Source organism: Zootoca vivipara, chromosome 4, assembly GCF_965207765.1.
Source record: "Zootoca vivipara chromosome 4, rZooViv2.hap1.1, whole genome shotgun sequence".
NCBI lineage: Eukaryota > Metazoa > Chordata > Lepidosauria > Squamata > Lacertidae > Zootoca > Zootoca vivipara.
This window is the reverse complement of record NC_142587.1, coordinates 91,460,843-91,485,488: the sequence shown is the minus strand read 5'-3', so window position 1 is coordinate 91,485,488 and position 24,646 is coordinate 91,460,843. Positions and strand designations below refer to the sequence as shown.

General features: G+C 44.5%; 1 protein-coding gene and 1 pseudogene across 1 annotated transcript; one reads left to right on the top strand and one right to left on the bottom strand.

The window, feature by feature from the left end:
- Positions 1-3,945: 3,945 nt before the first annotated feature.
- LOC132592019 (uncharacterized) lies at positions 3,946-5,540 on the bottom strand (annotated as a pseudogene).
- A 2,843-nt stretch (positions 5,541-8,383) lies between these two features.
- EED (embryonic ectoderm development) lies at positions 8,384-23,824 on the top strand. Its single transcript, XM_035116155.3, has 12 exons — positions 8,384-8,759; positions 13,226-13,378; positions 15,861-15,953; positions 17,181-17,246; positions 17,634-17,759; positions 17,870-17,951; positions 18,986-19,077; positions 19,320-19,453; positions 20,968-21,073; positions 21,353-21,511; positions 22,723-22,796; positions 23,493-23,824. Exons 1-12 carry the CDS (start codon positions 8,589-8,591, stop codon positions 23,617-23,619), a joined length of 1,383 nt encoding a protein of 460 aa, XP_034972046.3. The 5' UTR covers positions 8,384-8,588; the 3' UTR covers positions 23,620-23,824.
- The last annotated feature ends 822 nt before the right edge of the window (positions 23,825-24,646 follow it).

Genomic DNA, 24,646 nt, shown 5'->3' with positions numbered 1-24,646 from the left:
AAAGGTTCTCCAGATGTTTCCAAAATTACTCATTCAAGATGTGGGAAAAGCACAGTGCCTATTTAAGGGATATATTCCCATTTAAGGCATATACTTCTGTTCTTCCTGTCTAGCTCAATTGTTTCCTTCCTGCCAGATTGAGGCTATCCTTTAAAAATACAAGCGTCGCTTGTACCTCAACAACATATAGGGTTTTAGGCTTAGAACTGGTGCCCTCCAGACAGCCCTGAACAGTCGAAAACATCTGGAAAGCAAAAGGCTGGGAAAGGGAAGGGGTTACGCTCCAGCCTTCCAAAAAGTAGGTGTCAACAAAGAGCCCACATTTATATCATGATTGAGTCTGTGATCCATGCACATTTACCTGAGAGTAAGCTCCACTGAACACAATGGACTTCTAGGTTTTCTTGCTTTTTTCTCTGCCACATGGGCTATGTACACATTACTCCAGCTCCAATGAACTGCCACCACTGGTGTTTGAAGCAGGGCGTACATAATGTTAGCCACAGTTCATATATATCCTGTAATTCTTGAGAAATGCTTCTGCTTGATGTGTTTCCCCTCAAACCATATATTCTGTATGGTTCCATACAGTAAAGGCTAATCTCCCTACAAACAAATCAGAATGAATGTTTGATGAGTAACCGATGTCCTCTTAATTTCCTTGTAAAGAAACCAGAATAAAAATTAATGAAATAGGTTGTCTGGAAACAACCGGAGTCTTGTAATACCTTAAGGACTAACATATATATTATGGCACAAAACTTTAATGGAATAAAGTCCACTTCATCAGGCGCATGAAGTATCATCCGTAGGAGATCCTCCCAAGTGTCCTTATTTTCCAGAAGCCATCCCAGTTTTTTATTTGATCCCAGAAGGTCCCGCTTTTCCTTAAGACTTCCCTATTTTCATTGGAGAACTGTTGGAGGGTATGGAGTTTTGTGACCCCAGAGCCAAGGAGATAACTATACAACCTTCAGGAGACATCTGAAGGCAGCCCTATATAGTTTTTTACGTTATCATATGTGTTGAAAGCCACTCAGAGTACAGTGGTACCTCTGGTTATGAACTTAATTTGTTCCACAGGACCGTTCTTATCCTGAAACAGTTCTTAACTTGAGGCGCACTTTCACTAATGGGGCTCCCCCTGGCGTGCGACTTCCGCTCGCATCCCAGGGCAAAGTTCGCAACCAGGAGCACCTGCTTCCGGGTTAGCAGAGCTCGTAACCCGAAGTGTTTGCATGGAGGATGGTTCGTAAGCAGAGGTATTACTGTATTTTTATCATCATCATCATCATCATTATGGAATAGGATATCCCTATTTTCATTGGAGAAACATTGGCGGGTATGCTGTAGTTGATAGGTAATATATACATAGGTGTGAAGAGAGAGAGAGAAAATTAAACTGTGGCATGAAATAGCAATGAAAGAAAAATGTAAAACCTGTGAAAATTTAATTGACTAATTGCAGCAGCAGGAACTGGGAATGACACTGTCATTCTAGCATTGCTAAGTTAATTAGCTGTCATCCGCGAGTGGACCTAACGGTCAGGGATACCTTTACCTTTATTGGTGATGCAGGCCAAAAAGGATGCAAACTCCTGGGTCTAGCCAATAAAACTCAGGAGCCGGGAGGAGATAAGATCCAGCCATTTATTACTTTTGGTTCAGCTGTTTTGTTCTGCATGTTAACAGATCCATACTCAAGTATCATGTCTCCAAGCTCCAGCCCGTTATGTAGAAGATGACAGCTCTGCCAAAGGACCTCAGACACAAAAATACCATCCACCACAGATCTGGATTCTTGAATTCCACTTGGGACTTCTCAATGGTAACTGTTCTAGGTTCAGGCATCCTCTTAATGGTGTCTACAGAATTACTGATTGAATTGTGAAGACTGGTGGTTGGAGTGGTCTGTTTGGATGGAGGTGTCATGGTCCCTTCATCCTGTTTGCTCACAGTATCAATTATGGAATTGATGCAAGCCAGAAAGGCTGTAAACTCATGGGTCTAGCCAATAAAACTCAGGAACCGGGAAGAGATAAACCAGCCATTTATTACTTCCAGTTCATCAGGTAACCCACGGAAATCTGAACTAACCCTCCCAACCCCCTGGGGGGTTATTTATAAGTCCCCCCCCACACACAAATAATTTCAATTTCCTCCAATCATATGCATAGAAACATTTTCCCATTACCTTGTTCAGGAAATCAACTAGCTGTTGCTGGCCAGAAGTGTGCTAGGCATGCTTTTGCTGACATAGCTTTAATTCATTGTGCCTGCATGGTCTTCATATGAATACCCTGTGTTACATATTGTGCTTTGTGAACCTGCATATATTGCAACAAAAGTTTCAGCTTCTTTCTACCCTGGGGGGGGGGGCAACTTGCAAAGCAAAATGTTTTTTCTCAGCAGTTTCAAAGCTTTAGCAGATTCTTAGCATTTTCTTAAAGTGAAAGGCTACAGATTTTGGGGTCCCTCCCACATTCCCCCCCTTTCAAGCTTAAGGTGCAAGGAACTCACACCTTTAGCTTGACCCTCAGGTGCAATGAAGTCACCACCATTAGCTGGACCCTCTAGAGCAGGCACCCCCAAACTGCGGCCCTCCAGATGTTTTGGCCTACAGCTCCCATGATCCCTAGCTAACAGGACCAGTGGTCAGGGAAGATGGGAATTGTAGTCCAAAACATCTGGAGGGCCAAAGTTTGGGGATGCCTGCTCTAGAGGCACTAGTTAATACAGCAAAAGCTTTGGGCATAATTGTCATTGCCCTATTTGGATCAGGGCCACGTGGGGGGGGGATGCTTGGTGATTTAGAGGGTGCGGTTGATGATTCCTCAAGCTTCCCCTGTGCATAGAGCAACCAGCTTCCAGGATGTAGTTGCAGTAGAGAGGGCTGTTGTCTCGTGGCCTGTGGCCTAATCCACTGTGGGGCAAGCCCAGGCACAGGGTTTCTATTGGTGCAGTTTGAACCTTAAGTCAGAGACTGCGTCCTTAGCACACTCCAGGTGCCTACAGACTTTTTAATGTGAAAATGGTGACCCCAAGGAGCAACCCCAGCAATCGCAGTCCGTGTGGTCTGCAAAAATGGCAAATGGTCCTTGCCAGCGCGATGTCAATGGTTCGTCCTTCCACTCTTTCAGCCAGATGTTACTGCAGGTTGGAACTGGTGCACTGGTTCAGAGAGGCTGTTAAAAGGTAGGCTCAAGGACCCACCTGCAGAGATGAAGCAAAACACGGGAGAGAGACTGCACTTGGTGACGTAATGCATGCCCCTCCTTCAACCACCAACCCACTGTTGACCCGCAGGAAAAATTGGTGGGCGCCTGCCATATTCCAATTCAAAAGGTGACAATTTCAGGGTTTTCTTAGGGCTACAGTGAATTCTGAACAGGGCAATAGGAAGAGCCTCTGTCTAGTTCATATGAGTCTCCTGTCAAACTGGGTTTTCAGAGTTCATTCAGAGCCATCTGCAGGTCATTCTCATCTTCCCACGCTCCCGTGTTGGCCTGCCTGGCGGCCTGCTCTGCTCTACAGTGTCCCATTTGGATGATGGGGTTACTCTAATGATGTGCTCTGTAATGCATTACCGCCACCTCCTTCGGGGCCCATACAGCTTCCAACAAGTTGAGAATCCCAGGGCATGTGTTCTTCCAATGACCTTTCTCCTCGCATAGGGCACACTGGTTTGCTGCCTTTTTTCTTTGGTTTTTCACTGCCGGTTGAAGACTTGGCTTTCTTCTTCTTCAGCTTTTTCGGCACCTCTATGCCACTCTATGCTTTCAGCTTCTTTCCCTTTGGCTCGCTCAGGCCAGCATCCCCAGCTGCCAGCTTTCGCTTCTTGGGCGGCTTCTCTTTTGCCTCAGCCTTGGAAGATTTGGCAGCTCTGCGTACTTTTACCAGCGTATTTTTGCAGCCCCAATACACATCTTAAATCACAACTGCACTGGGTTCATACTTTTGTATTGTAAATCAGATAAGCATCTCCCCTGCTCAGAGAGTCAGAAAGCAATTAGCTGACCCAGAGGTGTAAGGAGGAATTCACTTTAAACGATCCTTTCCCCCAGAAGGCTGCAGTTTTACTTATCCCACAATGCCCCACGTTCCATGAACCAAAGTTGGACACACAGGTTTTCCAATCTCACTACACTGAGCCTTTGTGACAACTTTCTTTGCAGAGGCGGCTTTGGAGCTGATGCTTCCCGCTCCTTTTTTCCTTGCTGCGGCCCCCTTAGTCCTTGCCACTTCCTTTCCAGAAGAGGGTAACGGGCCAATCTCTTGTCTTCTGCCCAACTATTACCTTAGCATCGACATCTGAGTCGCTACTGTCACTGGCAGAGCTGTCGCCAGAAGCCATGCTGATGGGAGGACTACGAAGAGCAGAGGCGGCTTTTCTGGAACTCTGTCTAGATAGCGCAGGAGCAGCACCCTTTGGCAGAGTGGGCAGTGGGGTCTTTATACGGCCCATGAAGCCCTTTAAGAGGGACTGCGAAGCCTCCTGGTCTTCAGCACTGCTGGTCGCTTCAGATGAGCTCTCTGGCTTCTCCCCCACTCCTTGTTTCTGTGGTATCCTTGCAGGCTGTGGGATCTGCTTGGCAGTTGTCAATGTCTCCTCCTCGCTATCTGAGGAACTGTGCTATCTGAGGAACTCTCCTTGTGCTTAAGGATCCCATCGGGTTTATCAGAGCCTGGCTTAGTTTAGGCTTCTTGGAGGAGCTCTGCTCCACCTTCCCCATTCTTACTACAGCAGGTCCTTGGCACTTGGTGGAAACAGAGTTCGGTGTACTGGAGCTGGCCTGTTGTGCATGTTTCACTGGAGGAGCAGCTGTTTTTACTGCTTTCGGCAGAAAAAAGGGGTGAATGGGGGGCAGTTTCACAGGGTTTGCAGCCACCACCTCATCCTCTGAAGAATCAGAGCTGTTGGTCTCTGACCTCTCTGCAGCCTTCTAGAGAGAGGCAGCTGCAGACTTCATTGGGCTTCCTGTCCAAACTTTTTCCTGCTGGCTGAGCGTTGCCTGCTTTGCCTGATGTGGCACCTGCCATCTTTGCAGCTGGAGCTTTCGCAGGAGCGAGTGTGGGTTTCTGAGTCTCCTGAGCTGGTTTTTGGGTGAACACTTTGTCTTCCTCAGAGTCAGACTCATCGCTAGAATCCTGGCTACTGTCTTCACTCTCCTGGGCCTTCTGAAGTGGTCCTCCTGGTGGGGGCAGGGACTTTGCAGCAGACAACACCTGAGGTGCAGCGTTTGCCTTGATTGCGAAAGGAGATGGCAGGTTATGTTGTGTTGGAGGAATCATTTCATCCTGACTGTCAGATGAGCTGCTGCTCTCACTCTCCATCTCCTTCCCCTTCAAGCCCTCAACGCGGCTTTCGCTGGGGTGCCTGGTTTATCAATCTGATTTTGTCTGGCTCCAGCGGGAGGCTGAGGAGTTTGCAATTTCTTCTGGATTACTGGAACTGAGGGAGCCTCATCCTCACTCTCAGATGATGACTCGCTGCTCTCTGAGCTCTCTTCACCCCGCCATGTGCAATAATAAGCAGACAATCACGGAAATAATAACCAATACAAAATGTACAAAAACTGTGATATTATAACAAAAATATAACTGAAAATAACATGAGCTAACAAAAATCACTTAAATGGCTATAGCCTATGGCATACATTCCAAGTATAGTCAACTCTTAAAGTGCAAAAATTCACTTTGAAATCCTATATAGTGTTAGGTGATTGTACAATGAACGCTCATGGATATGATGTTTAAAGCAAAGTTCCTCAGTTGTCCTTGTCTGTCGGACGGGTTGCTAGCTAAAAGTCTTCCCGTTTCACTGGTTGGACTCCAGTTTTTTCAAAGGAACGGACTCTATCAATAGAAATAAAGAATAAGAAAATTTAACCATAGCTAAAAAGCTCCAGCAACTCTAACATTCTTCACTTCGGCAAAGGCCGAAAAATTGCTGGAGCCACACTGTGGCAGCAAACCACTGTCTTTTTGTTTGTGAAAACAGGGCAATCTTAAACATGCCTACTCAGAAGAAAGCCCTGTTGTGTTCTGTACAGAGCCCCCAGTTGTTTCACGGACTATTGACCTGTACACCACTATTCCGCTGCCACCAACCAGGATCCCCTGGTAGAACACCGAGTCTCAGTCAGGATTAAAGTTAATAAAGAATATTAAGAGTTTATTTCAAACACCTACAAGATTAGATATTCAATACACTGTTACACTTTATCCTCTCAGTGTTATGTCTGTCTTTAACTCACTCTAACTCCCCACCACAAAGATCCACACACCAACCCTCCCAACTGCTAACCCCCCCCCCACCTTGGGCTGAGTCTTAAAAGCCAATAAGCTCTGCCTCCGGACTTCCTATTGGTCAGCTTGTTAACCCTTTTATCTCCGCCTGACAGTCTTATTCCCAAAGAATGGCAAACGCCACACCCAGCTTCAGCATTTTCTTAGCATTTTCTTAAAGCGATAGGCTACCAATTTTGGGGGCCACACTGGGGCAGCAAACCATTGTCTTTTTGTTTGTGAAAATCGCCACAAGCAAGGCAATCTTATACATGCCTACTCAGAAGACAGCCCTGTTGTGTTCAAACACTTCAATGGGATTTACTCCCAGGCAAGACCTTGCTTGCAGCCTTGTCACAGATTGCACTTTTAGCATTATGGAAAGAAGATCTGTGTCTTTTACAGCTGTGGGGTGAAGCTTCTCCCATCCCCATTTTCCACACAAAATGGGGGAAGGAATGACCTGCTGATCTCTGCTTTACAGCACAACTCTGCACATGCATAGGATTATCAATGCCAGATTTCCCAAAATACTTCTTCTTAATTGCATTTCACTATTAATATACTTCTTAATTGTATTTCAATTCAACAATTACCTTGATAAAATACATATTTTGTTATGTGCAAATGGCTTGAGATACCTATTAGGTCTATAAATTGCCATATAGCATATATCAAGGGCCCCTTTACCTTCAGTAGCTTATGGCCTCATCAAACCTAAATCCTGCTCTAGTTAAAGCAGATGTGGGGAACCTTTGCCCTCTAGAGCAGGGGTGGCCAACTTCCAAGAGACAACGATCTACTCACAGAGTTAAAAACTGGCAGTGATCTACCCCCCCCCTTTGGGGTTCATGTCAAAGTTGTTGAGCTTTTTTTTAAGAAGGAAAGCCCTGTTTTGGGGGGTTCACATGAAAGTTGTTGAGCTTCTTTAGGGAAGAAAGCGACGTTGAGCTTTTTGTTTTAGGAAGGAAAGCCCTGTTTTTTGTGGTGCAGGTCATTTTAGGGGTGCAGGGCAAAGATGTTGAGCTTTTTTTAGGGCAGCCAAAGTTTTTAAGCTTCTTTGGGGGGAGCCACTGATCTACCGGTGATCTACCACAGATGTCCAGTGATCTACCGGTAGATCACGATCTACCTGTTGGACATGCCTGCTCTAGAGGTACCTGAACTACAACTCCCATCATCGCTGTCATTTGGCCATGCTTGCTGGGGCTGGTGGGAGTTGTAGTTTATAACAATCCCCAGCGGGACTTGATTGACATGAATGGGATGCAAATTATGGATAAACACTGTACGTAGTTTATTAAAGGTGCTGAAAATTGTGGCTGGGGGGGGGGAGTGTCCTTTCACAAAACCAGAACAACCCACAGTACTGTTGTATTAATTTGGCAGGATTTTTTTTGGTGGCAAACTGGCAATGTCTTTAATCGGTTTTATTGATTGTTAGGTGAGTGGCAACCAAAAAGAAAGAAAAATTACTAAGGAAAGCCATTTGAAAGTGGTGCAAGCAGTGCTGGATTTAGTATAAGCTAAACAAGCTATAGTTTAGGGCCCCACTCTCTCTTGCATATTAAGTTTGTTATGAATAAAAAATAACTTTAAGTTAGAGCTTAATAATTATTTCACTATTAATATACTTAATTGTATTTCAGTTAAACAATTACTTTGATATACTGTAATACATATTTTGTTATGCGCAAATGGCTTTAGATACCTATTAGGTCTACAAATTATAGCATACTGTATATTCAACACAAAAAAACAGCGGCAATTTGTTGTTGACAAAGGACAGCTGGATATATAAAGGGCCCCATTACCTTCAGTAGCTTTAGGGCCTCATCAAAACTAAATCCGGCCCTGGGTGCAAGGCCGCTTTAAAAGAACGTCGTGTGCGGACGTGACCCACCAAGCACGCAAAAAAATAAAATACTGTACTGTAAATCAAAATCACACCCAGTTCCCTGAAGTGCGCGCGCGCCCTCCAACGGCCACCCTCTCCTCTCCCTCCCCTAACGCACCGCACGCCCTTCTCTTTCTGCCGCCTCGCATCGCGCTCTTTCTCTCTCTCTCTTTTAAACTTTTTACGACGCCAAGGGGCGGGTGGAAAGCCGGGCGTGCTTTGTGGCGGAGCGGTTAAGCTCAAGTGAACGCTCTCTCTCGCCTTCCTCGCCCCGCCCCCTTTCCCCACGTCCGTCTCCGTCACCACTCTCCCGCCCCCACCAACCCTCACGCTTTCGGAACCTGGCCGTTCGCGACACCGCCTCCGCCGCGCTTTACGGCCGCGGGGATGAGGGGCGGGGAAGATGTCTGAGCGGCGGAGAGGAGGCGGAGGCAGAGGAGAGGCGGCTTCGGAGGCGGCAGCAGCATCGTCCGCGGGGGTGGAGGAGTCGGCGGGAGCGGAGATGCCGGCGAAGAAGCAGAAGCTGAGCAGCGACGAGAACAGCAACCCGGGGGACCTGTCCGGCGACGAGAACGTGAGCGGGGGGGGCCCTGAGATAGGAAGACACCCCTCTCTCAGGCCTGGGGCCTAGCGCGTCTCTTAGCAACGCGGGGGGGGTGGTCTTCTCTCTCCGCCCCCTGAGAGGGGGAGCCTGAGGTCATGGCTGTCCTGTTTATTATTCTTTATTATTAATTTACTTATTTATATGCCGCCTTTATCTTCCAAGGAGTTCCGGGTGGTGCACATGGTTCCTCCCTCTCCCCTTTTTATCTTCACAAGGTAGGTTAGGCTAAGAGCGGGTGACTGGCTCCAAGGTCACCCAGCCAGCTTCATGGCTGAGTAGGGATTTGAACCCAGGTCCTAGCCAGGCACTCTTCACTGTTCACCACATTGAGGCTCCCTTAGGGCAAGTGTGGGGGAGCCTCCAGGTATTGCTGAACTGCAACTCCCGTCATAGAGTTGTAGAGGTGGAAGGGACCCCGAGGGTCATCTAGTCCAACCCCCGGCAATGCAGGAATAATCAACTTTAAGCATCCATGATAGATGGCCACTCAGCCTCTGCTTACCTTGAAAGGAAGGAGAGTCCACAATCTCCCGAGGGGGGCTGTTGTTTCTGGGGCTGTTGGGAGTTGTGGTTCACCCTCCCCCCCCACTGCAAGGCAGCCTCCCCCCTCCAACCTGCTGCCCTGAAGGGTTTGCAGCCTCTTCCTAGACCTTTATCCTATTTGGGGTGCTTCATGGGAAGCAATGTGTAAATGAAATTGATGGTGATCTCCCAGTGGCCCTCGGACCAGTGGTAAGGAAGGATGGAAGCTGTAGCCCACCAGCATCAGGAGCCAGGTGGGGGAAAGCAGGTTGGAAGGTGGAAGGTCTATGCAGCTGGCTGGGGCTGATTGGGGATTTGGGAGGCCACAGCATCTGGCGGGTGTTCTCTTGATTATACACTGCTGCTGTTCGGAAACCAATGTTGTTCATATGCAGGTGGTTACCTGTGTGGGGGATGCTTTTGTTCTAGGCTTTTAGGCTGCAGGTGGGTGGAGTGCTTGGTCATGAGAACAAATCAATAATAATAATAATAATAATAATAATAATAATAATAATTTATTATTTATACCCCGCCCATCTGGCCGGGTTCCCCCAGCCACTCTGGGCGGCTTCCAAAAAAACAGAAATTCTAAAATACAAAAATCCATCAAACATTAAAAGCTTCCCTAAACAGGGCTGCCTTGAGATGCCTTCTAAAGGTCTGGTAATTGTTCTCTTTGACCTCTAGTGGGAGGGCATTCCACAGGGTGGGTGCCACTACCGAGAAGGCCCTCTGCCTGGTTCCCTGTAACTTGGCTTCTCGTAATGAGGGAACCGCCAGAAGGCCCTCGGAGCTGGACCTCAGTGTCCGGGCAGAACGATGGGGGTGGAGACGCTCCTTCAGGTATACCGGACCGAGGCCATTTAGGGCTTTAAAGGTCAACACCAACACTTTGAATTGTGCTCGGAAACGTACTGGGAGCCAATGTAGGTCTTTTAGGACCGGTGTTATGTGATCTCGGCGGCCGCTCCCAGTCACCAGTCTAGCTGCCGCATTCTGGATTAGTTGTAGTTTCCGGGTCACCTTCAAAGGTAGCCCCACGTAGAGCGCATTGCAGTAGTCCAAGCGAGAGATAACTAGAGCATGCACCACTCTGGAGAGACAGTCAGTGGGCAGGTAGGGACTCAGCCTGCGTACCAGATGGAGCTGATAAACAGCTGCCCTGGACACGGAGTTGACCTGTGCCTCCATGGACAGCTGTGAGTCTAAAATGACTCCCAGGCTGCGCACCTGGTCTTTCAGGGGCACAGTTACCCCATTCAGGACCAGAGAGTCCTCCACACCCGCCCGCCTCCTGTCCCCCACAAACAGTACTTCTGTCTTGTCAGGATTCAATCTCAATCTGTTAGCCGCCATCCATCCTCCAACCGCCTCCAAGCACTCACACAGGACCTTCACCGCCTTCACTGGTTCTGATTTAAAAGAGAGGTAGAGTTGGGTATCATCAGCATACTGATGGACACCCAGCCCAAACCCCCTGATGATCTCTCCCAGCGGCTGCATATAGATATTAAAAAGCATGGGGGAGAGGACAGAACCCTGAGGCACCCCACAAGTGAGAGCCCAGGGGTCTGAACACTCATCCCCCACCACCACTTTCTGAACACGGCCCAGGAGGAAGGAGCGGAACCACTGCATGACAGTGCCCCCAGCTCCCAAGCCCTCTAGACGGTCCAGAAGGATGTTATGGTCGATGGTGTCAAAAGCCGCTGAGAGATCCAGCAGAACAAGGAAACAGCTCTTACCTTTGTCCCTAGCCCGCCGGAGATCATCGACCAGTGCGACCAAGGCAGTTTCAGTCCCATGATGAGGCCTGAATCCTGACTGGAAGGGATCCAAATGGTCCGCTTCTTCCAGGCGTGCCTGGAGTTGTTCCGCAACCACTCGCTCAATCACCTTGCCCAAGAATGGAAGATTTGAGACTGGGCGATAGTTGGCCATATTGGCCGGATCTAAAGATGGTTTTTTAAGAAGCGGTTTAATAACCGCCTCTTTCAGCGGGTCTGGGAAGGCTCCCTCATGGAGAGAAGCATTTACCAACCCGCGAAGCCCATCGCCCAGCCCTTCCTGGCTAGCTTTTATAAGCCAGGATGGGCAAGGATCAAGGAGACAGGTGGTTGGTTTCATTCGTCTAAGCAGCCTGTCCACATCCTCGGAGGTAACAGATTGAAATTGATCCCACAAAATTTGACTAGACAGGACTCTAGCACTCCCCCGCCCCGGCCCTGCTCCCACGGTGGAGTCTACCTCTTCCCGAATCTGAGCGACTTTATCTGCAAAAAACTTTGCAAAATCATTGCAGGAGATCATGTGGCCCGTACTGGGCCCGGATGGAGCAGGTGGTTCCGCTAAATTGCGAACCACCTGGAAGAGTCTCCTGCTACTGTTTTCTGCAGATGCGATGGAGACGGTGAAGAAGGTCCTCTTCGCCGTCGCCATTGCCACTTGGTAGGCTCGAAGTTGAGCTCTAGCCCGTGTCCGGTCTGATTCAAAATGAGTTTTCCGCCACCGGCGCTCTAGCCGTCTCAACGACTGTTTCATTGCCCTCAGCGCCGGGGAAAACCACGGGGCTGTCCGGGCTCCATGCAATCTGAGAGGGCGCTTCGGAGCCAGACAGTCAATAGCGCTGGTTAACTCCGCATTCCAGCGGGCCACCAGGGAATCAGCTGAAAGGCCATCGACATGGGATAAAACATCCCCTACCACTCTTTGGAAGCCAATTGGATCCATTAAGTAGCGGGGGCGGACCATCCGAATCGGTCCCACCTCCCTGCAGAGGGGAAGGGTTGCGGAGAAGTCCAGTTGCACCAGAAAGTGATCTGACCATGGCACTTCTTTTGTTTCGCTTTTACTTAATGTCAGATCACCAACATCCATAGAGGTAAACACCAAGTCCAATCAAAGAAGGACCCCTAGACAGCAATGGTACCAAGAAGAATTCTAATCTAGAACCGTTTCCTCCTGGAATCTAGGCTTCTATATTTGCCATCTTGCTACACTTGCTTTTATAAATAGAATATCAGAATGAGTTAGGAAGAGAGTTGGGCTAAAATAATTTGCATTGATTATATTTAGGCTTCTGTGTTATCCACCTTCTCTGTATCTACTCCAGTTATCTGCATATAGAAAACTAGCATGTCAGGGATAAAGCTAGACTATAACTCTTCTCACTGACTTGCTAGCTTTCTCTGTGGAAGGAAATTTGTTTCTGAATGGAAGAGATGGGTAGGCAAAATGGTGTTTCCTGCTTGGCAGGGGGTTGGACTGGATGGCCCTTGTGGTCTCTTCCAACTCTTATGATTCTATGAAAATAAATTTCAATGGCATCTAAAGTTTCTACCTATGTCATCTCTGTTTTAAAAAGAAAGTAAAGCTGATGGCAAGAACGCAGGTTCAATACCTCTTCTGTGACATCTACTTAGTTTTTCACTAGTATCCCAGGATTCACCAACCAGGGCTAGGCACAAAAGTCATACACTTGGATTTAAAGAAGTCTAAGTACAGGTGTTTACTTTGAGTCCCTGAACTGAAAGGAGCTCACAGTCCTTCAATACAAAAATCAATTTCTGCTTTCTGCAAACTTTTTTTTATTTCATTGGAATAATTTAGGGGCAGTTGGGGGAAATAATTGTTTTGTTGCTGCTTTTGTTTAAAACAGGCAACAGAAATCCTTAACCATCTGTGGCAAATCACAAATGACAAATCACCTTGGCCCACTCATATTCTGAACGTGTGAATCATCTTGCCTATTGCCATTGACTATTCTTAGTTGCTCAGTATCCTCTATTTCTGCACAAGGTTCTCTCCTTGTTCTGAAGTAGGTGGAGGATCTTCCTTCACTTAGTAAGTTAGCTTGTTTGCTGTGAATGTGGATCGTGATCTGTTTTGAAAACCATCCTTCTTTATGCTTTCAGGATGATGCTGTTAGCATAGAGAGTGGTACTAACACTGAACGCCCTGACACCCCTACAAACACCCCCAATGCTCCAGGAAGAAAAAGCTGGGGGAAAGGAAAATGGAAGTCAAAGAAATGCAAATACTCCTTCAAATGTGTAAACAGCCTCAAGGTATTTTTTCAGCAGACATCTCATTAGAATTTTGCTTGCTGCCTTTATAACAGTGTTCTGTACTTCAGTGATTCAGGTGGTGGTTCTGGGCAGTCCACAAGGATCTTGTGTTCAGGAGAATGCTGCCTTCTTGTACTTTACATGACAAATAGCTGTGGATAGATACATTCTCCATGTAAGCTAGTGGCCGTGCTCGTATGGAGGGAAAATCAGAAGCAGCATTAGAGAAATTTAAAGTATGGGTACCTCGCAACACACACACATTTAACTTGTGTGCATTCAGCTTTACACACTTGGCAAAAAACCTATAAAAATTAAAAAGGGGGTGGGCGTCCGGAGGAATAGACTTTGGCATTCCTACCCGCCATTGAATCCAATGTGTTTTGACTATATGTGATTTTGGCTTTATGCACTATCTCTGGAACTTAACCCCCACCTACGATGAGAGTTGCCTATATATTGTTTGTGATATAATAATTTCTCTTTCTGTGGCAGCAGGTAAAATAGCTCATGGACGCATCCTGCAGATAGTAATCACTATCATGTTGATGCTATTTTTCAGCATTGCACTCCTTTAAAGCTTAAAGCAGTGTTTTCTCTTGGATCAGTCCAAAACTCCTATTCTAAATGTTCTTTGCATGTTTTTGTACATGTTTCACTTGTTGCCTTTACTTGAAGTTTGTACCACAGGAAAGCAAGCTATGTTTTAACAACTAACAGGAAACTGAAGGGTGTAGTCTCTCTTTTCGGGTGGGTAAGATCAGCCACTGAAGGTGAAGGCCGAATTCTTTTGAAATAAAAGTGTATGCCTGGAGACCTTTGAAAATATAATGCCAAAACAGTTACAGCACATGTCTGTCTTGGGGAGAAGGCGCTTAGCAGGAAAAAAATTATCAAAAGTTTTATTTTCAAAAGATTATCAAAAGTCTGTGGTGTTTGTAGATTGCTATATTTGTTACAGCATATCCTGCTATGTGCTCTGATCCTTTTAATTGGTGGTGTGGGAATTTATGCTTGAGCCCTTTACACATGCAAGATGTGTTCTTTTGTCAGGGCAGCCTTCCCCAACCTGGTGCCCCCCAGATGTTTTTGACTCTCACAGCTCCCATCTGTGCCAATCAGCATGGCCAGTGATCAGGGATGATGGGAGCTGTAGTCCAAATATTTGGAGGGGGCCAGGTTGGGGAAGGTTGCACAGAGCTGTTCCCTACAACTCCCAGTAAAACATTGTGAGAAGGGTAACATACTTGTTTTCACTAAGACTGGATAATTTGTATGTTGTGTGTGTTGCTGAGTTATTTAAAATCTGACATGATATCCTGTTTCTCCGAAAATAAGACGTAGCCATAAAATAAGCCATAGCAGGATTTTTAAGCATTCAAGGAATATAAGCCATACCCCGAAAATAAGCCATAGTGATAGGCAGTTGAACCTTGTAGGTTAAACTGTACCATACTTAATAAAAAAATAAGACATCCCCTGAAAATAATCAATAGTGTTGTTGTTTTTAAGGAAAAATAAATATAAGACGGTGTCTTATTTTTGGAGAAACATGGTATTTGGAATCCTTGAAAAGTCAGTGTTTATAGTTATATTCCTTAATACTGTACTCCTGCCCGCTCCCAGTTCCTAGCGTTCTGAATCATAAATTGGAATAAGACTTCTAGTGAGATTGGAAAGGCAATGCTCTTGTTTAGTTTCTTTTCCTACCAATTGCTGAGCCCTATTTTTCCATTTCCATCCTAGTCCATGCTCATAACTTTGGTTGGAAAACTCAAAACTTGGAAGGAAAATTGTGCCGTTTATTCATTTATTATTGCATTTATTATACACCCTTCACAAGCAAGTCCTACAGTGGGTTAATTAGCATATGCAAATTAGTATACCTAGGTTTCTTGGAGTAGGCTGGACACAATTTGATTCTGGCAGGCATTGCTTTAATGAATGGCTTACTAATAGAGTTGTCCCATGGGCAACACTCCTTCCTCTCAATCTCTAAGGTTTGTTCAAAAAAATTCTGCTAATGCAGACAAGTCACCTTAGCCTAGTAGTGTTGGTGAAATAGTGTTGCCACCAAAAATAACTTCCTTGTACCACTTGGAAATACTTCCCCATGATGCCATGCAGTATGTTTCTGCTCCCTCATTCTGCATCAGGGTTGGGGAACCTGTGACCATGTAGGACCATGTAGATGTGTTTGGACTACATCTCCCATGATCCCTGATTATTGGCCACCCTGGCTGGGGCTGATGGGAGTGATAACATTGCAACCTGGGTAAGTGTTCCAAAATGGTACTGATGACAGGAAGAGAGGTCATCATTGGAATGCTGTTTTTTCCCAGCAGCATCCCCATAGTGCACATAATGTGTACTTCTGCCCTGAAAAGAATTGTCCTAAATATAAGTATATTAAATGCATTTGTCTTCTCTCTCACAACTTTTGTTTTGAAGCCAATTCTTCTTACACCTTTTTCGTTTTCAGGAAGACCATAGTCTGCCATTGTTTGGGGTACAGTTTAACTGGCACAGCAAGGAAGGCGACCCCCTGGTGTTTGCTACTGTTGGCAGTAACAGAGTGAGTGACATGTTGAAACTTATTTTACATTTCACTCATTTACAGCTTTCCAAGATCTTGCTTCCTTTTCATAACGTTGAAAAATATCTTGTGGGTTTTTCTTTTCAAACTCTAGGCATTATTTCTGATCCCAAGAGCCAAATTATACAGTTTTGTGATGTGGTATGATAGTATAGTGCAAATGTAGCTGCAGATGGCCACGGTCCTAGATAAGCATATACATGGGTTTGCTAGGAACACTTCCAGTTGAAGGTGTGTTGACAATGCTCATACTCAGTTGCGTATAAAAGTTGGGTTTGAAAGGAAAAATCACTTGTCTGTCCATTGGGTGTGCAGCTGAAGTAAAATGTCAAAATCCTGCTTTTTAAAATACCCCCCCCCCGGGCCTGGCAGCATATTTAAGCACCTCAAAAGAGACATTTGCAATCTGCTCAAGTAGTGCGATGTCATTAAGTAGTAGGTGAAAAAAACTACATAAGCCTTGAAACAGTTAGCTTCCTGCAGCTGCTGCTATAATCAAGCACTCCTCTCAAAGGTAGTTGTTTTCACAATTGGTAATAACTGCTCATTTTAGCTAAATAACTTCCAGCAAAGATTTTTTTAAAAAAAATTCTGTAACTAGACTTCATATATTACAGGTAGCATAGGAACATGAGGCCCATTCACTGTAGACATAAGGGAAGGTCTTGTGGTTTGAACAGGCCTGAGGACAAGGAAATTGCTGACCTGGTGATATATTAGGAATGCACACTAATGAAGTCATTATGTCCCCCTCAATCAGTGATAGTGCCCTTTGGGACTGGTAGAGTGGAAGGTAGGGAGACCAACAGTAGGTAGAACCCAATTCAGTGACAGGTGCAGCCAATGCGAAGCCATGCCAACTAATTCTACTTTTGTCCCCATCTGCCTCTTCTGCTGAGTTCTGCAAGGGCAATACTGAAACTGAGGAGGGGGAAGCTCACAAGTAGGGCTACCCCTTTGACTGGATGCAGGTAGAGAGAAAAGGCAGGCAGGTGAGGGCTGGCTTCAGGCTGAATGAGGTTGGTGGGCAGAATGAGGTTGGTGGGGCAGCAGTGTTCCATTTGTCCTAACGGACTGGCCTCTATCGCTCTCACTAGAAGTGGATGGAAACTTAAATATTATATGACTAATTCTATACACTGTGTAGAGTTGTTCAGCTGTGGGAATCGGGAACTCTCTAATTTCTTGTGCTTTATCCACCTCCAGGTTACTTTATATGAATGTCATTCGCAAGGAGAAATACGGTTGCTACAGTCTTATGTGGATGCCGATGTATCCTTTACTACGCCTGTGTTTCTAGGGCTGGTTTGAGAATGGTTTCATAGCTTCCCCTGCTTCATGAGAATACAGTTAAACAAACACTTTGCAAGACTAACTTCAGTTAATATGGTGAAAGTAAACGATTTCCTTCCACGTCAAATTTTGGAGTTCACTGCAGAATGGCCCCTTCCAGGCCAGTGGTTTGTCAGTTTTCCCACTGATGGGTTGCTTCCAACCATTCTCTGCACTTTCACATAAACCCAGTAGGGAGCAGCACTTGGCTTTCTGCTTTGTGAACTGTAGGCTGCTTTGTTTATGTTTAAATATTTTTGGTTAAATATCTGGTGGGCAGTAGGACGTTCCACAGGTGCATGTCTAGCCCTTAACTGCACACTTCAGGCAGATGAAAACTTTTATACTTGTGCATGGACCTATGATAGCAATACAAGCCACCCCCTTCTGGCTGTGGCTGGGTCAAGGGGCATTATTAGGATAATTAATCCCATTACAATGCAGTGCATAAAGGTGAGTTGGTCCAATATTTAAATATTAATGTTCAAAAGCGGTTCTAACATTTTGATGCAAAAAATACAGAGATGTGGAGGGAATAACCTGACCTCTGAATTCTGTTGTAGCATTACGTGGGCCATGGTAACGCAATCAACGAATTGAAATTTCATCCCAGGGATCCAAATCTTCTCTTGTCTGTCAGCAAAGGTATGGAAGTAGGTTCCTTTCGAATGTTTAGGAATGATCTGGTAGTGAGTTAGTTCTGTACGAGCTAAAAGGGGGAAAGGGTGACACCAAAAATGCACACAACATCCCAAATAGGAAACTCAAATTGGTGTGGGAAGGAGAATGCATTTTGAAATGTAAACTACCCAACACATTTTCAGAAATTAGCTTTCAGTACATATAACAGCATCTTCATATTCCCCCCCCCCATTAATTTAGATTATATATCCATTATATCCAAGGGTGGGTTAGAACAGTTTAAAAATACTATATCAAAATCAGTTGAAAGAGCCTAGAGCATAGGGTGTATCCTAAAAAAAAGTATCACAGGTGTCAAAGGCCAGGTTAAAGAGGTGTGTCTTCAGCTAAATATACCTTTGTGTGGAGGGAATTGCACAATGGCTGTTACTCCCTAGGTTTCTGCTGTTTGGACATGGCACTAAACCAGGCATCCCCAAACTGCGGCCCTCCAGATGTTTTGGCCTACAACTCCCATGATCCCTAGCTAACAGGACCAGTGGTCGGGGAAGATGGGAATTGTAGTCTAAAACATCTGGAGGGCCGAAGTTTGGGAATGCCTGCACTAAACTATGGCTCAGCTACATTATGGGAACAAGCCTTGAGAGGAGGTTGCCGCCGATTTGCTCCTCCCTGGTTGTCTTGCTGTGTAGTACTGCACTGAGCCATGGTTTGGCTTTGCATGTTGTCCAAATATGGGCTCATTGTTTAGCTTTTCAAACCATAGTTAATTATTTGTCTGAAGAAAGCAACGAGTCCGGGTTCAGATGGCATTAATCCAAACCATGGCCGACTCAGCACAGCAGCAAAATGATGGAGAGGGGGGGGGGAAGGCCATGACCCCCAAGCCATGGTTTGCCTTAGCAATACATGTGAACCAAGCCAATAGTATGCAGTTTTGGGGTCGAACCACTTAGTTGATCAGAACATACTGCTAGTGCGTTTATTGTGAGATGATGGAGTCTTAACTTTTCTGTTTCCGCTCCCCTTTTTACTAGATCATGCATTGAGACTGTGGAACATTCAAACAGACACTTTGGTTGCAATATTTGGAGGAGTAGAAGGACACAGGGATGAAGTTTTAAGTGCAGTAAGTGAAAATCTGTTGAGCAGCTTGAAATTTATCAGTGCTGTCCTACCCCCCGCTCCAAAGTTTATTTCCCTTCTTAGCTAAACAAATTTCAAATTGTGGTTTGCCATTTTAATTATAGGAAATTTGGAAATTTGCTTAATAGGATAACTAATAACCTGATTTGTATAATCTGGAGGCTTCACTGTTTGTTTTATTTTGATCTTGTATGCAAAATTGAAGTTGCTACATTCTGTGTATAGGATTATGACCTCCTTGGTGAGAAAATTATGTCTTGTGGCATGGATCACTCCCTGAAACTCTGGCGAATCAATTCAAAGAGAATGATCAATGCAATCAAAGAGTCCTATGAATACAATCCCAATAAAACCAACAGGTAAGGGCAGTCCCAATCCTAGTATGATGTTTTCCTCACCCCAGTATATTCTTCAGCTCATCACTGAAATTATATATCAACACCTTTTGAAACTTGCAAGTGGTTAGATCTTTAAATGAGGCTGTAAATTGATTGAAGTTTTTCCCCTCCCATGACAGGTATGGTCCGGTTGTCATGTCAGGGGTAAATCATAGGTAATGATTTACCGTGAACATGCCAGTTTTATTTATTATTTATTTCATAGTTTAGCCCTACCAGTATGCAAGCCATGACCTCTGGCGTAGCATTTAATCTGAACTAGGAGTTACAGTTTATTTCTCTCCAAACAAACCATGATCAGTAAGCCAAGGACAAACCTTAGCTACAGATTGTGGTTTGGTTGGACTGAAACCTTGATCCCCGATTTGGACGTAGTGATAAGCCCCAACGATTGTGGCTTCAAAAATAGGTGAGATTGATGTGTTCATGGTAATGAATTGTGATATGCAAATTAGGCCACTGGTGCAAACCTATACAGTGGTACCTTGGTTGCCGAATGGCTTAGTTGTCAAACAAATCGGCTCCTTAATGCAGCAAACCCGGAAGTAAGTGTTCTGGTTTGTGAACATTTTTCGGAAGCCGAACGTCTGACGCGGCTTCCGCTTGAGTGCAGGAAGCTCCTGCAGCCAATCGGAAGCAGCACCTTGGTTTTTGAACGGTTTCAGGAGCCAAACGGACTCCTGGAATGGATTAAGTTCGAGAACCAAGGTACCACTGTATGTGACTGCAGTGGTACCTCTACTTACGAATAACTCTACTTATGAATGTTTCTACTTACAAACGGAGCTCCGTCCGCCATCTTGAATGTGGTTTAGATAGGATTTTTTCTACTTACGAATTTTTAGATAGGGTTGCTTCGACTTACGAATTTTTTCTCCTAATGCATTCCTATGGGATTTGACTTACAATTTTTTTCGACTTACGAATGTGCGTTCGGAACGCATTAAATTTGTAAGTAGAGGTACCACTGTATCCAGAATCAAGCCCCATAGTGTTCCGTGGGACTTTACTTCCAGTTAAGTGGATATAGGATTGCAGTTTAAATGTCAGTTTTCCACTTTCCCCTTTTTTGCAGGACAAGCTCTGCAGTGTTTAAAAATGATGTATTTTATTGTTTGTTAAGATTCATTGTAAGTTTGAAGGCTTTACTAAGCTATATTAGCATAAATATCCTTGAAAGTTTTGGTGGAAACCCTTAAACCATAGTTTTTCAGTTCTGATGGGAAATGGTGATTTAAAAAACGAATATAGGCTTTGCTGAAGTTGAGGGGGGGGTTAAGTGAGAGTTGAAGAGAGGGCATATAAGAATGTGGCTTCTTACATTTGAATTCAGCCAGGGACCTATATTTTTTATTTTGGCGGGACGGAAATATAAATTATTCCACCTCTATTGTCATTGCATCCCAAGCTCCTGCAGTTGTGTCTTTCCTCTGCCCAACTGCACTGATCAGATGCATCCACTCTCTCCTTTGCAGGCCCTTTGTTTCTCAAAAAATTCACTTTCCTGACTTCTCCACCAGAGATATACATAGAAATTATGTAGATTGTGTGCGATGGCTAGGAGATCTGATACTTTCCAAGGTAGGATGGCTTCGGTTTCAATAATGTCACATTTATGTTTTGATTTCTGAAGATTTAAAAGTTATTTAATTGATGAGAATAGGAAAATTTCAAAATTTACTGAAATGGTATCTTCCTACTATTTTTAAAAAATCCCAATAGCATGCCTCCTCTCCCTACAATAAAAAATACTGTTGATGGCCTAAAGCAGTCTATCTCCTCCACATTTTCATGTGCAGGATCTGAGCGTGGAAATGTTTTGAGGGTTATATTGAAGCCTTCTTTTTCTTCTCTCCACAGTCGTGTGAAAATGCCATTGTATGCTGGAAACCAGGCAAAATGGAAGATGACATAGATAAAATAAAGGCCAGCGAGTCTAATGTGACCATTTTAGGACGATTTGATTACAGTCAGTGCGACATATGGTATATGAGGTTTTCAATGGATTTCTGGCAAAAGGTAAGGGCCAAGGCAGAGATTAAGCAAGGTTATTTAAGATTAGTCCAGTGCACAGGTGAAATTCAGCTGGCACTGTTGCTTCTCATGCGTGCTTGAGGCTCCCATATTTTGTAATATATGTAGGCGGATATGCCATATGTCATAAAATATGGCTGTTGTGTGTAAGCCATAATGGGTAGTATACTCTTCTATGGGGCCGGTCCATCCGTGAGGCACACTGAGAGAGTCGCCTCAGGCAGTGGAAACCAAGGGGCACTTCCGGATTCTGACGAGAGCTCTTGCAATAACCTGGAAGCCACAGCTGTGTGACCCTGGTAAGCGAGGCTTCAGCGGGTCAGCAAGTGTGGGTGCACATGCACAGTGTGGATATTAAGAGATGCAAAAGGAGAAAAATTAATACCATATTGTTAAAAACAATAATTAAAAATAACAGGAGATTATCTTAGACAGCTAGGTTTGTTGGACAATAAGGGAGTTAAAGGTGTCCTGGAGGAGGATATTGTATTCATTCAGATATTTTAAGGACAAAGCCCTCACAAGGTGGCTTGCATAATATAGGAATACAGCAGAGGTGAGGGGAACGTTCAGATCAAGGAAAAGTTACTGACCTCTTTGCAGCCATCCAAGGGGAGCTCATGAGCATGAGACTTGTTTATGCAACTCTAAACCAGCCTTCCCCTACCATAGCCCCCCAGGTGTCTTTGGACTATAGCCTTGCTAATCTCCAAACAACATAGACGATGATTGGGGATGATGCTGTCTGACAGCACCTGAGGATTCAAGGCTGGGGAAAGCTGCACTTAAACCATAGTCTATCATTCTTTTGGAACAAAGCCTATTGCCTCCAGAAGCGTAGTAAGGAAGGATACCCTATATTGACTTTGGCTTCTGTAATTGTCAAAATGTGGTGTAGTATGAATTAATTAGTTGCTGAGGGCACCCTTAGTCAATCCACTGCCCACCATATGCTTTGGACAACAGCTTCCAACTGTCTTGACCAGCAGAGCTGGAGTGCACCAGGTGGGCAAAGGGATTGGAAATCCTCAAGGGACTGATGGTGTGCTGTCCTTGAGTTGTCTAGGGAAACTTACTCTTGAACCTGCTGAGAAAACAAAAGAAAATTTATGTTTGCATGTAGAGTGCAATATTGAAACAGTCATTTTCTGATCACCACAGCATTTGGCTACATAAATCTTCTGTTCTTTTTTTAGATGTTGGCATTGGGCAATCAAGTTGGCAAGCTCTACGTCTGGGACTTAGAAATAGAAGATCCTCACAAGGCCAAGTGAGTGTTTCTGAATCCCCAGCTTTGCACCACAGTTCTTGCTTATCAACAATAAAACAGACAAGTCAACCCCTTTACCATAACTTAGGACGTTGCAATAAAGAAGTACAGGCCATAAGCATGTTTGTCTTCTCAAAGTTTGGATTACAGTTTGCTGCCTTTGTTCTGGGAAGGTAACAGTGTAAGAGACTGTGGGGAATCCTGAACAACTTTGTGTATGATTTCATATGAACAAAGAGAACATGCACCAATTTCTGACCGATGGGGGGGGGGGATGATAACTTCCCGTCATAGATCTGTGATTAAGCTTTTCCAGTATTTGATTTATTTATAGTTGGGATAGGTGTCTGGAAGAGAAAATCCTGTTTCAGGGTCATACCACTTAATAGGGCACCAGATGATGTGTGCCTTCATTAAAAACACCCCCTGAATGTGGAAACAAGAATATTGAGAAGCTTCACATGCTTCTTGTCCATGTGGATCAACTTTTTATCCAATCAAATAAGTTCCGAAATTCAGTCTAAAGTGATACAGCCCAGAAAGCTTCCATAAATTAGTATATTTTGGGGTGGAGAAATTGGATAAATTTTTTAAAGGGTGGAGGGATGAAGTTAAGAACTGTGCCTGTTGTCTTATATCCTGTTGTTCACATGGTGGTGAATGAAGATAAATATAACGCTTTATCTCTTTTGATAGGTGTACAACTCTTACTCACCCAAAGTGTGCTGCTGCCATTCGACAAACCAGCTTTAGCAGAGACAGTAGTATCCTTATAGCTGTATGTGATGATGCCAGTATCTGGCGCTGGGACAGGCTCCGATAAGTTACTTACAACTTGAGAATGACAAAATTATGTATTGCTTTTTGTTTCAAGGATAATTAGCTGATTTGGTAGTACTGTAACTGCTTTCAGAGTAGCCTCCCTCCCACCCCGATCAGTTGAACTTAGCAATGTTTACATTTGGTTTTTGATAGCATTGCCTTTTTCAGAAGCTGCTGCTTTTTAATAAAAATATTTTTGTACGTTTGGTTTATTGTCCCATTTTAATTCAGTGTTTGTAGTATGTAAAGTTTGTTTGTACTGTAGATATACTTGCTGCTTGTGTTAAGCCATGTGTTAAATAAGCTTGTATGAGTATGGGTGTCCCCTACAATTCTGCTGGATGCAAGAAGCACATTGAGTGCAGAATTCTTCCTGAGAAAGTTGCCCTTGATTTTGTCCTTATGACAGTGAAAACATGAAAGTGGTGCAGCACTGCCCACTTGGAACTCTCAGAAGCCAAGGTGGGTGACTGATAAAATTTCTCAATGGCTGGGACAGATACATTTATCCATATGGCTCTCTGCCCTTCTCCTTCATGAAGAAAAGCAAGTAAATTATGCAAACAAAATTAAGTAAATGTGCATAATTAAACAGGTTGCGCAAGAATGCCCGCCTATCCCTGTGCCAATCATTTCCTTCCGCTTTCTTGCTCAGAATTTGAATTCTCTCTCTCTCTGTGTGTGTGTGTGTGTGTGTGTGTGTGTGTGTGTATGTATATATATATATATATATATATATATATATATATATATATATATATATGCAGTGTGTGTGTGTGTGTGTGTGTGCGCGCACAACCCTTAATGTTTTGGTCCAGCAAAAGTTTTACTCACATAATTCCCAGAGACTATACTACTTTACATTAATTCTCTGCCTCATACCCATCTGATTACAGTAAGCCTGCAATTTGCAAACATTTAATTTGTGCATATTCAGCTTCAAGCGCTTGGCAAAAAAGGGCATCCAGGGGAAAATACATTGGCAAATTCTACCTGTCATTGCATTCAATGTGTTTTGACTACAGGTA

What these genes read in the sequence shown, in the direction of transcription:
- EED (XM_035116155.3), top strand. Translation starts at nt 8,589, where the DNA reads ATGTCTGAGCGGCGGAGAGGAGGCGGAGGCAGAGGAGAGGCGGCTTCG. An exon ending in ACCTGTCCGGCGACGAGAAC is followed by an intron (nt 8,760 to 13,225) that starts GTGAGCGGGGGG and finishes TTATGCTTTCAG; the next exon opens with GATGATGCTGTTAGCATAGA. An exon ending in TTACAATGCAGTGCATAAAG is followed by an intron (nt 17,760 to 17,869) that starts GTGAGTTGGTCC and finishes ATTCTGTTGTAG; the next exon opens with CATTACGTGGGCCATGGTAA.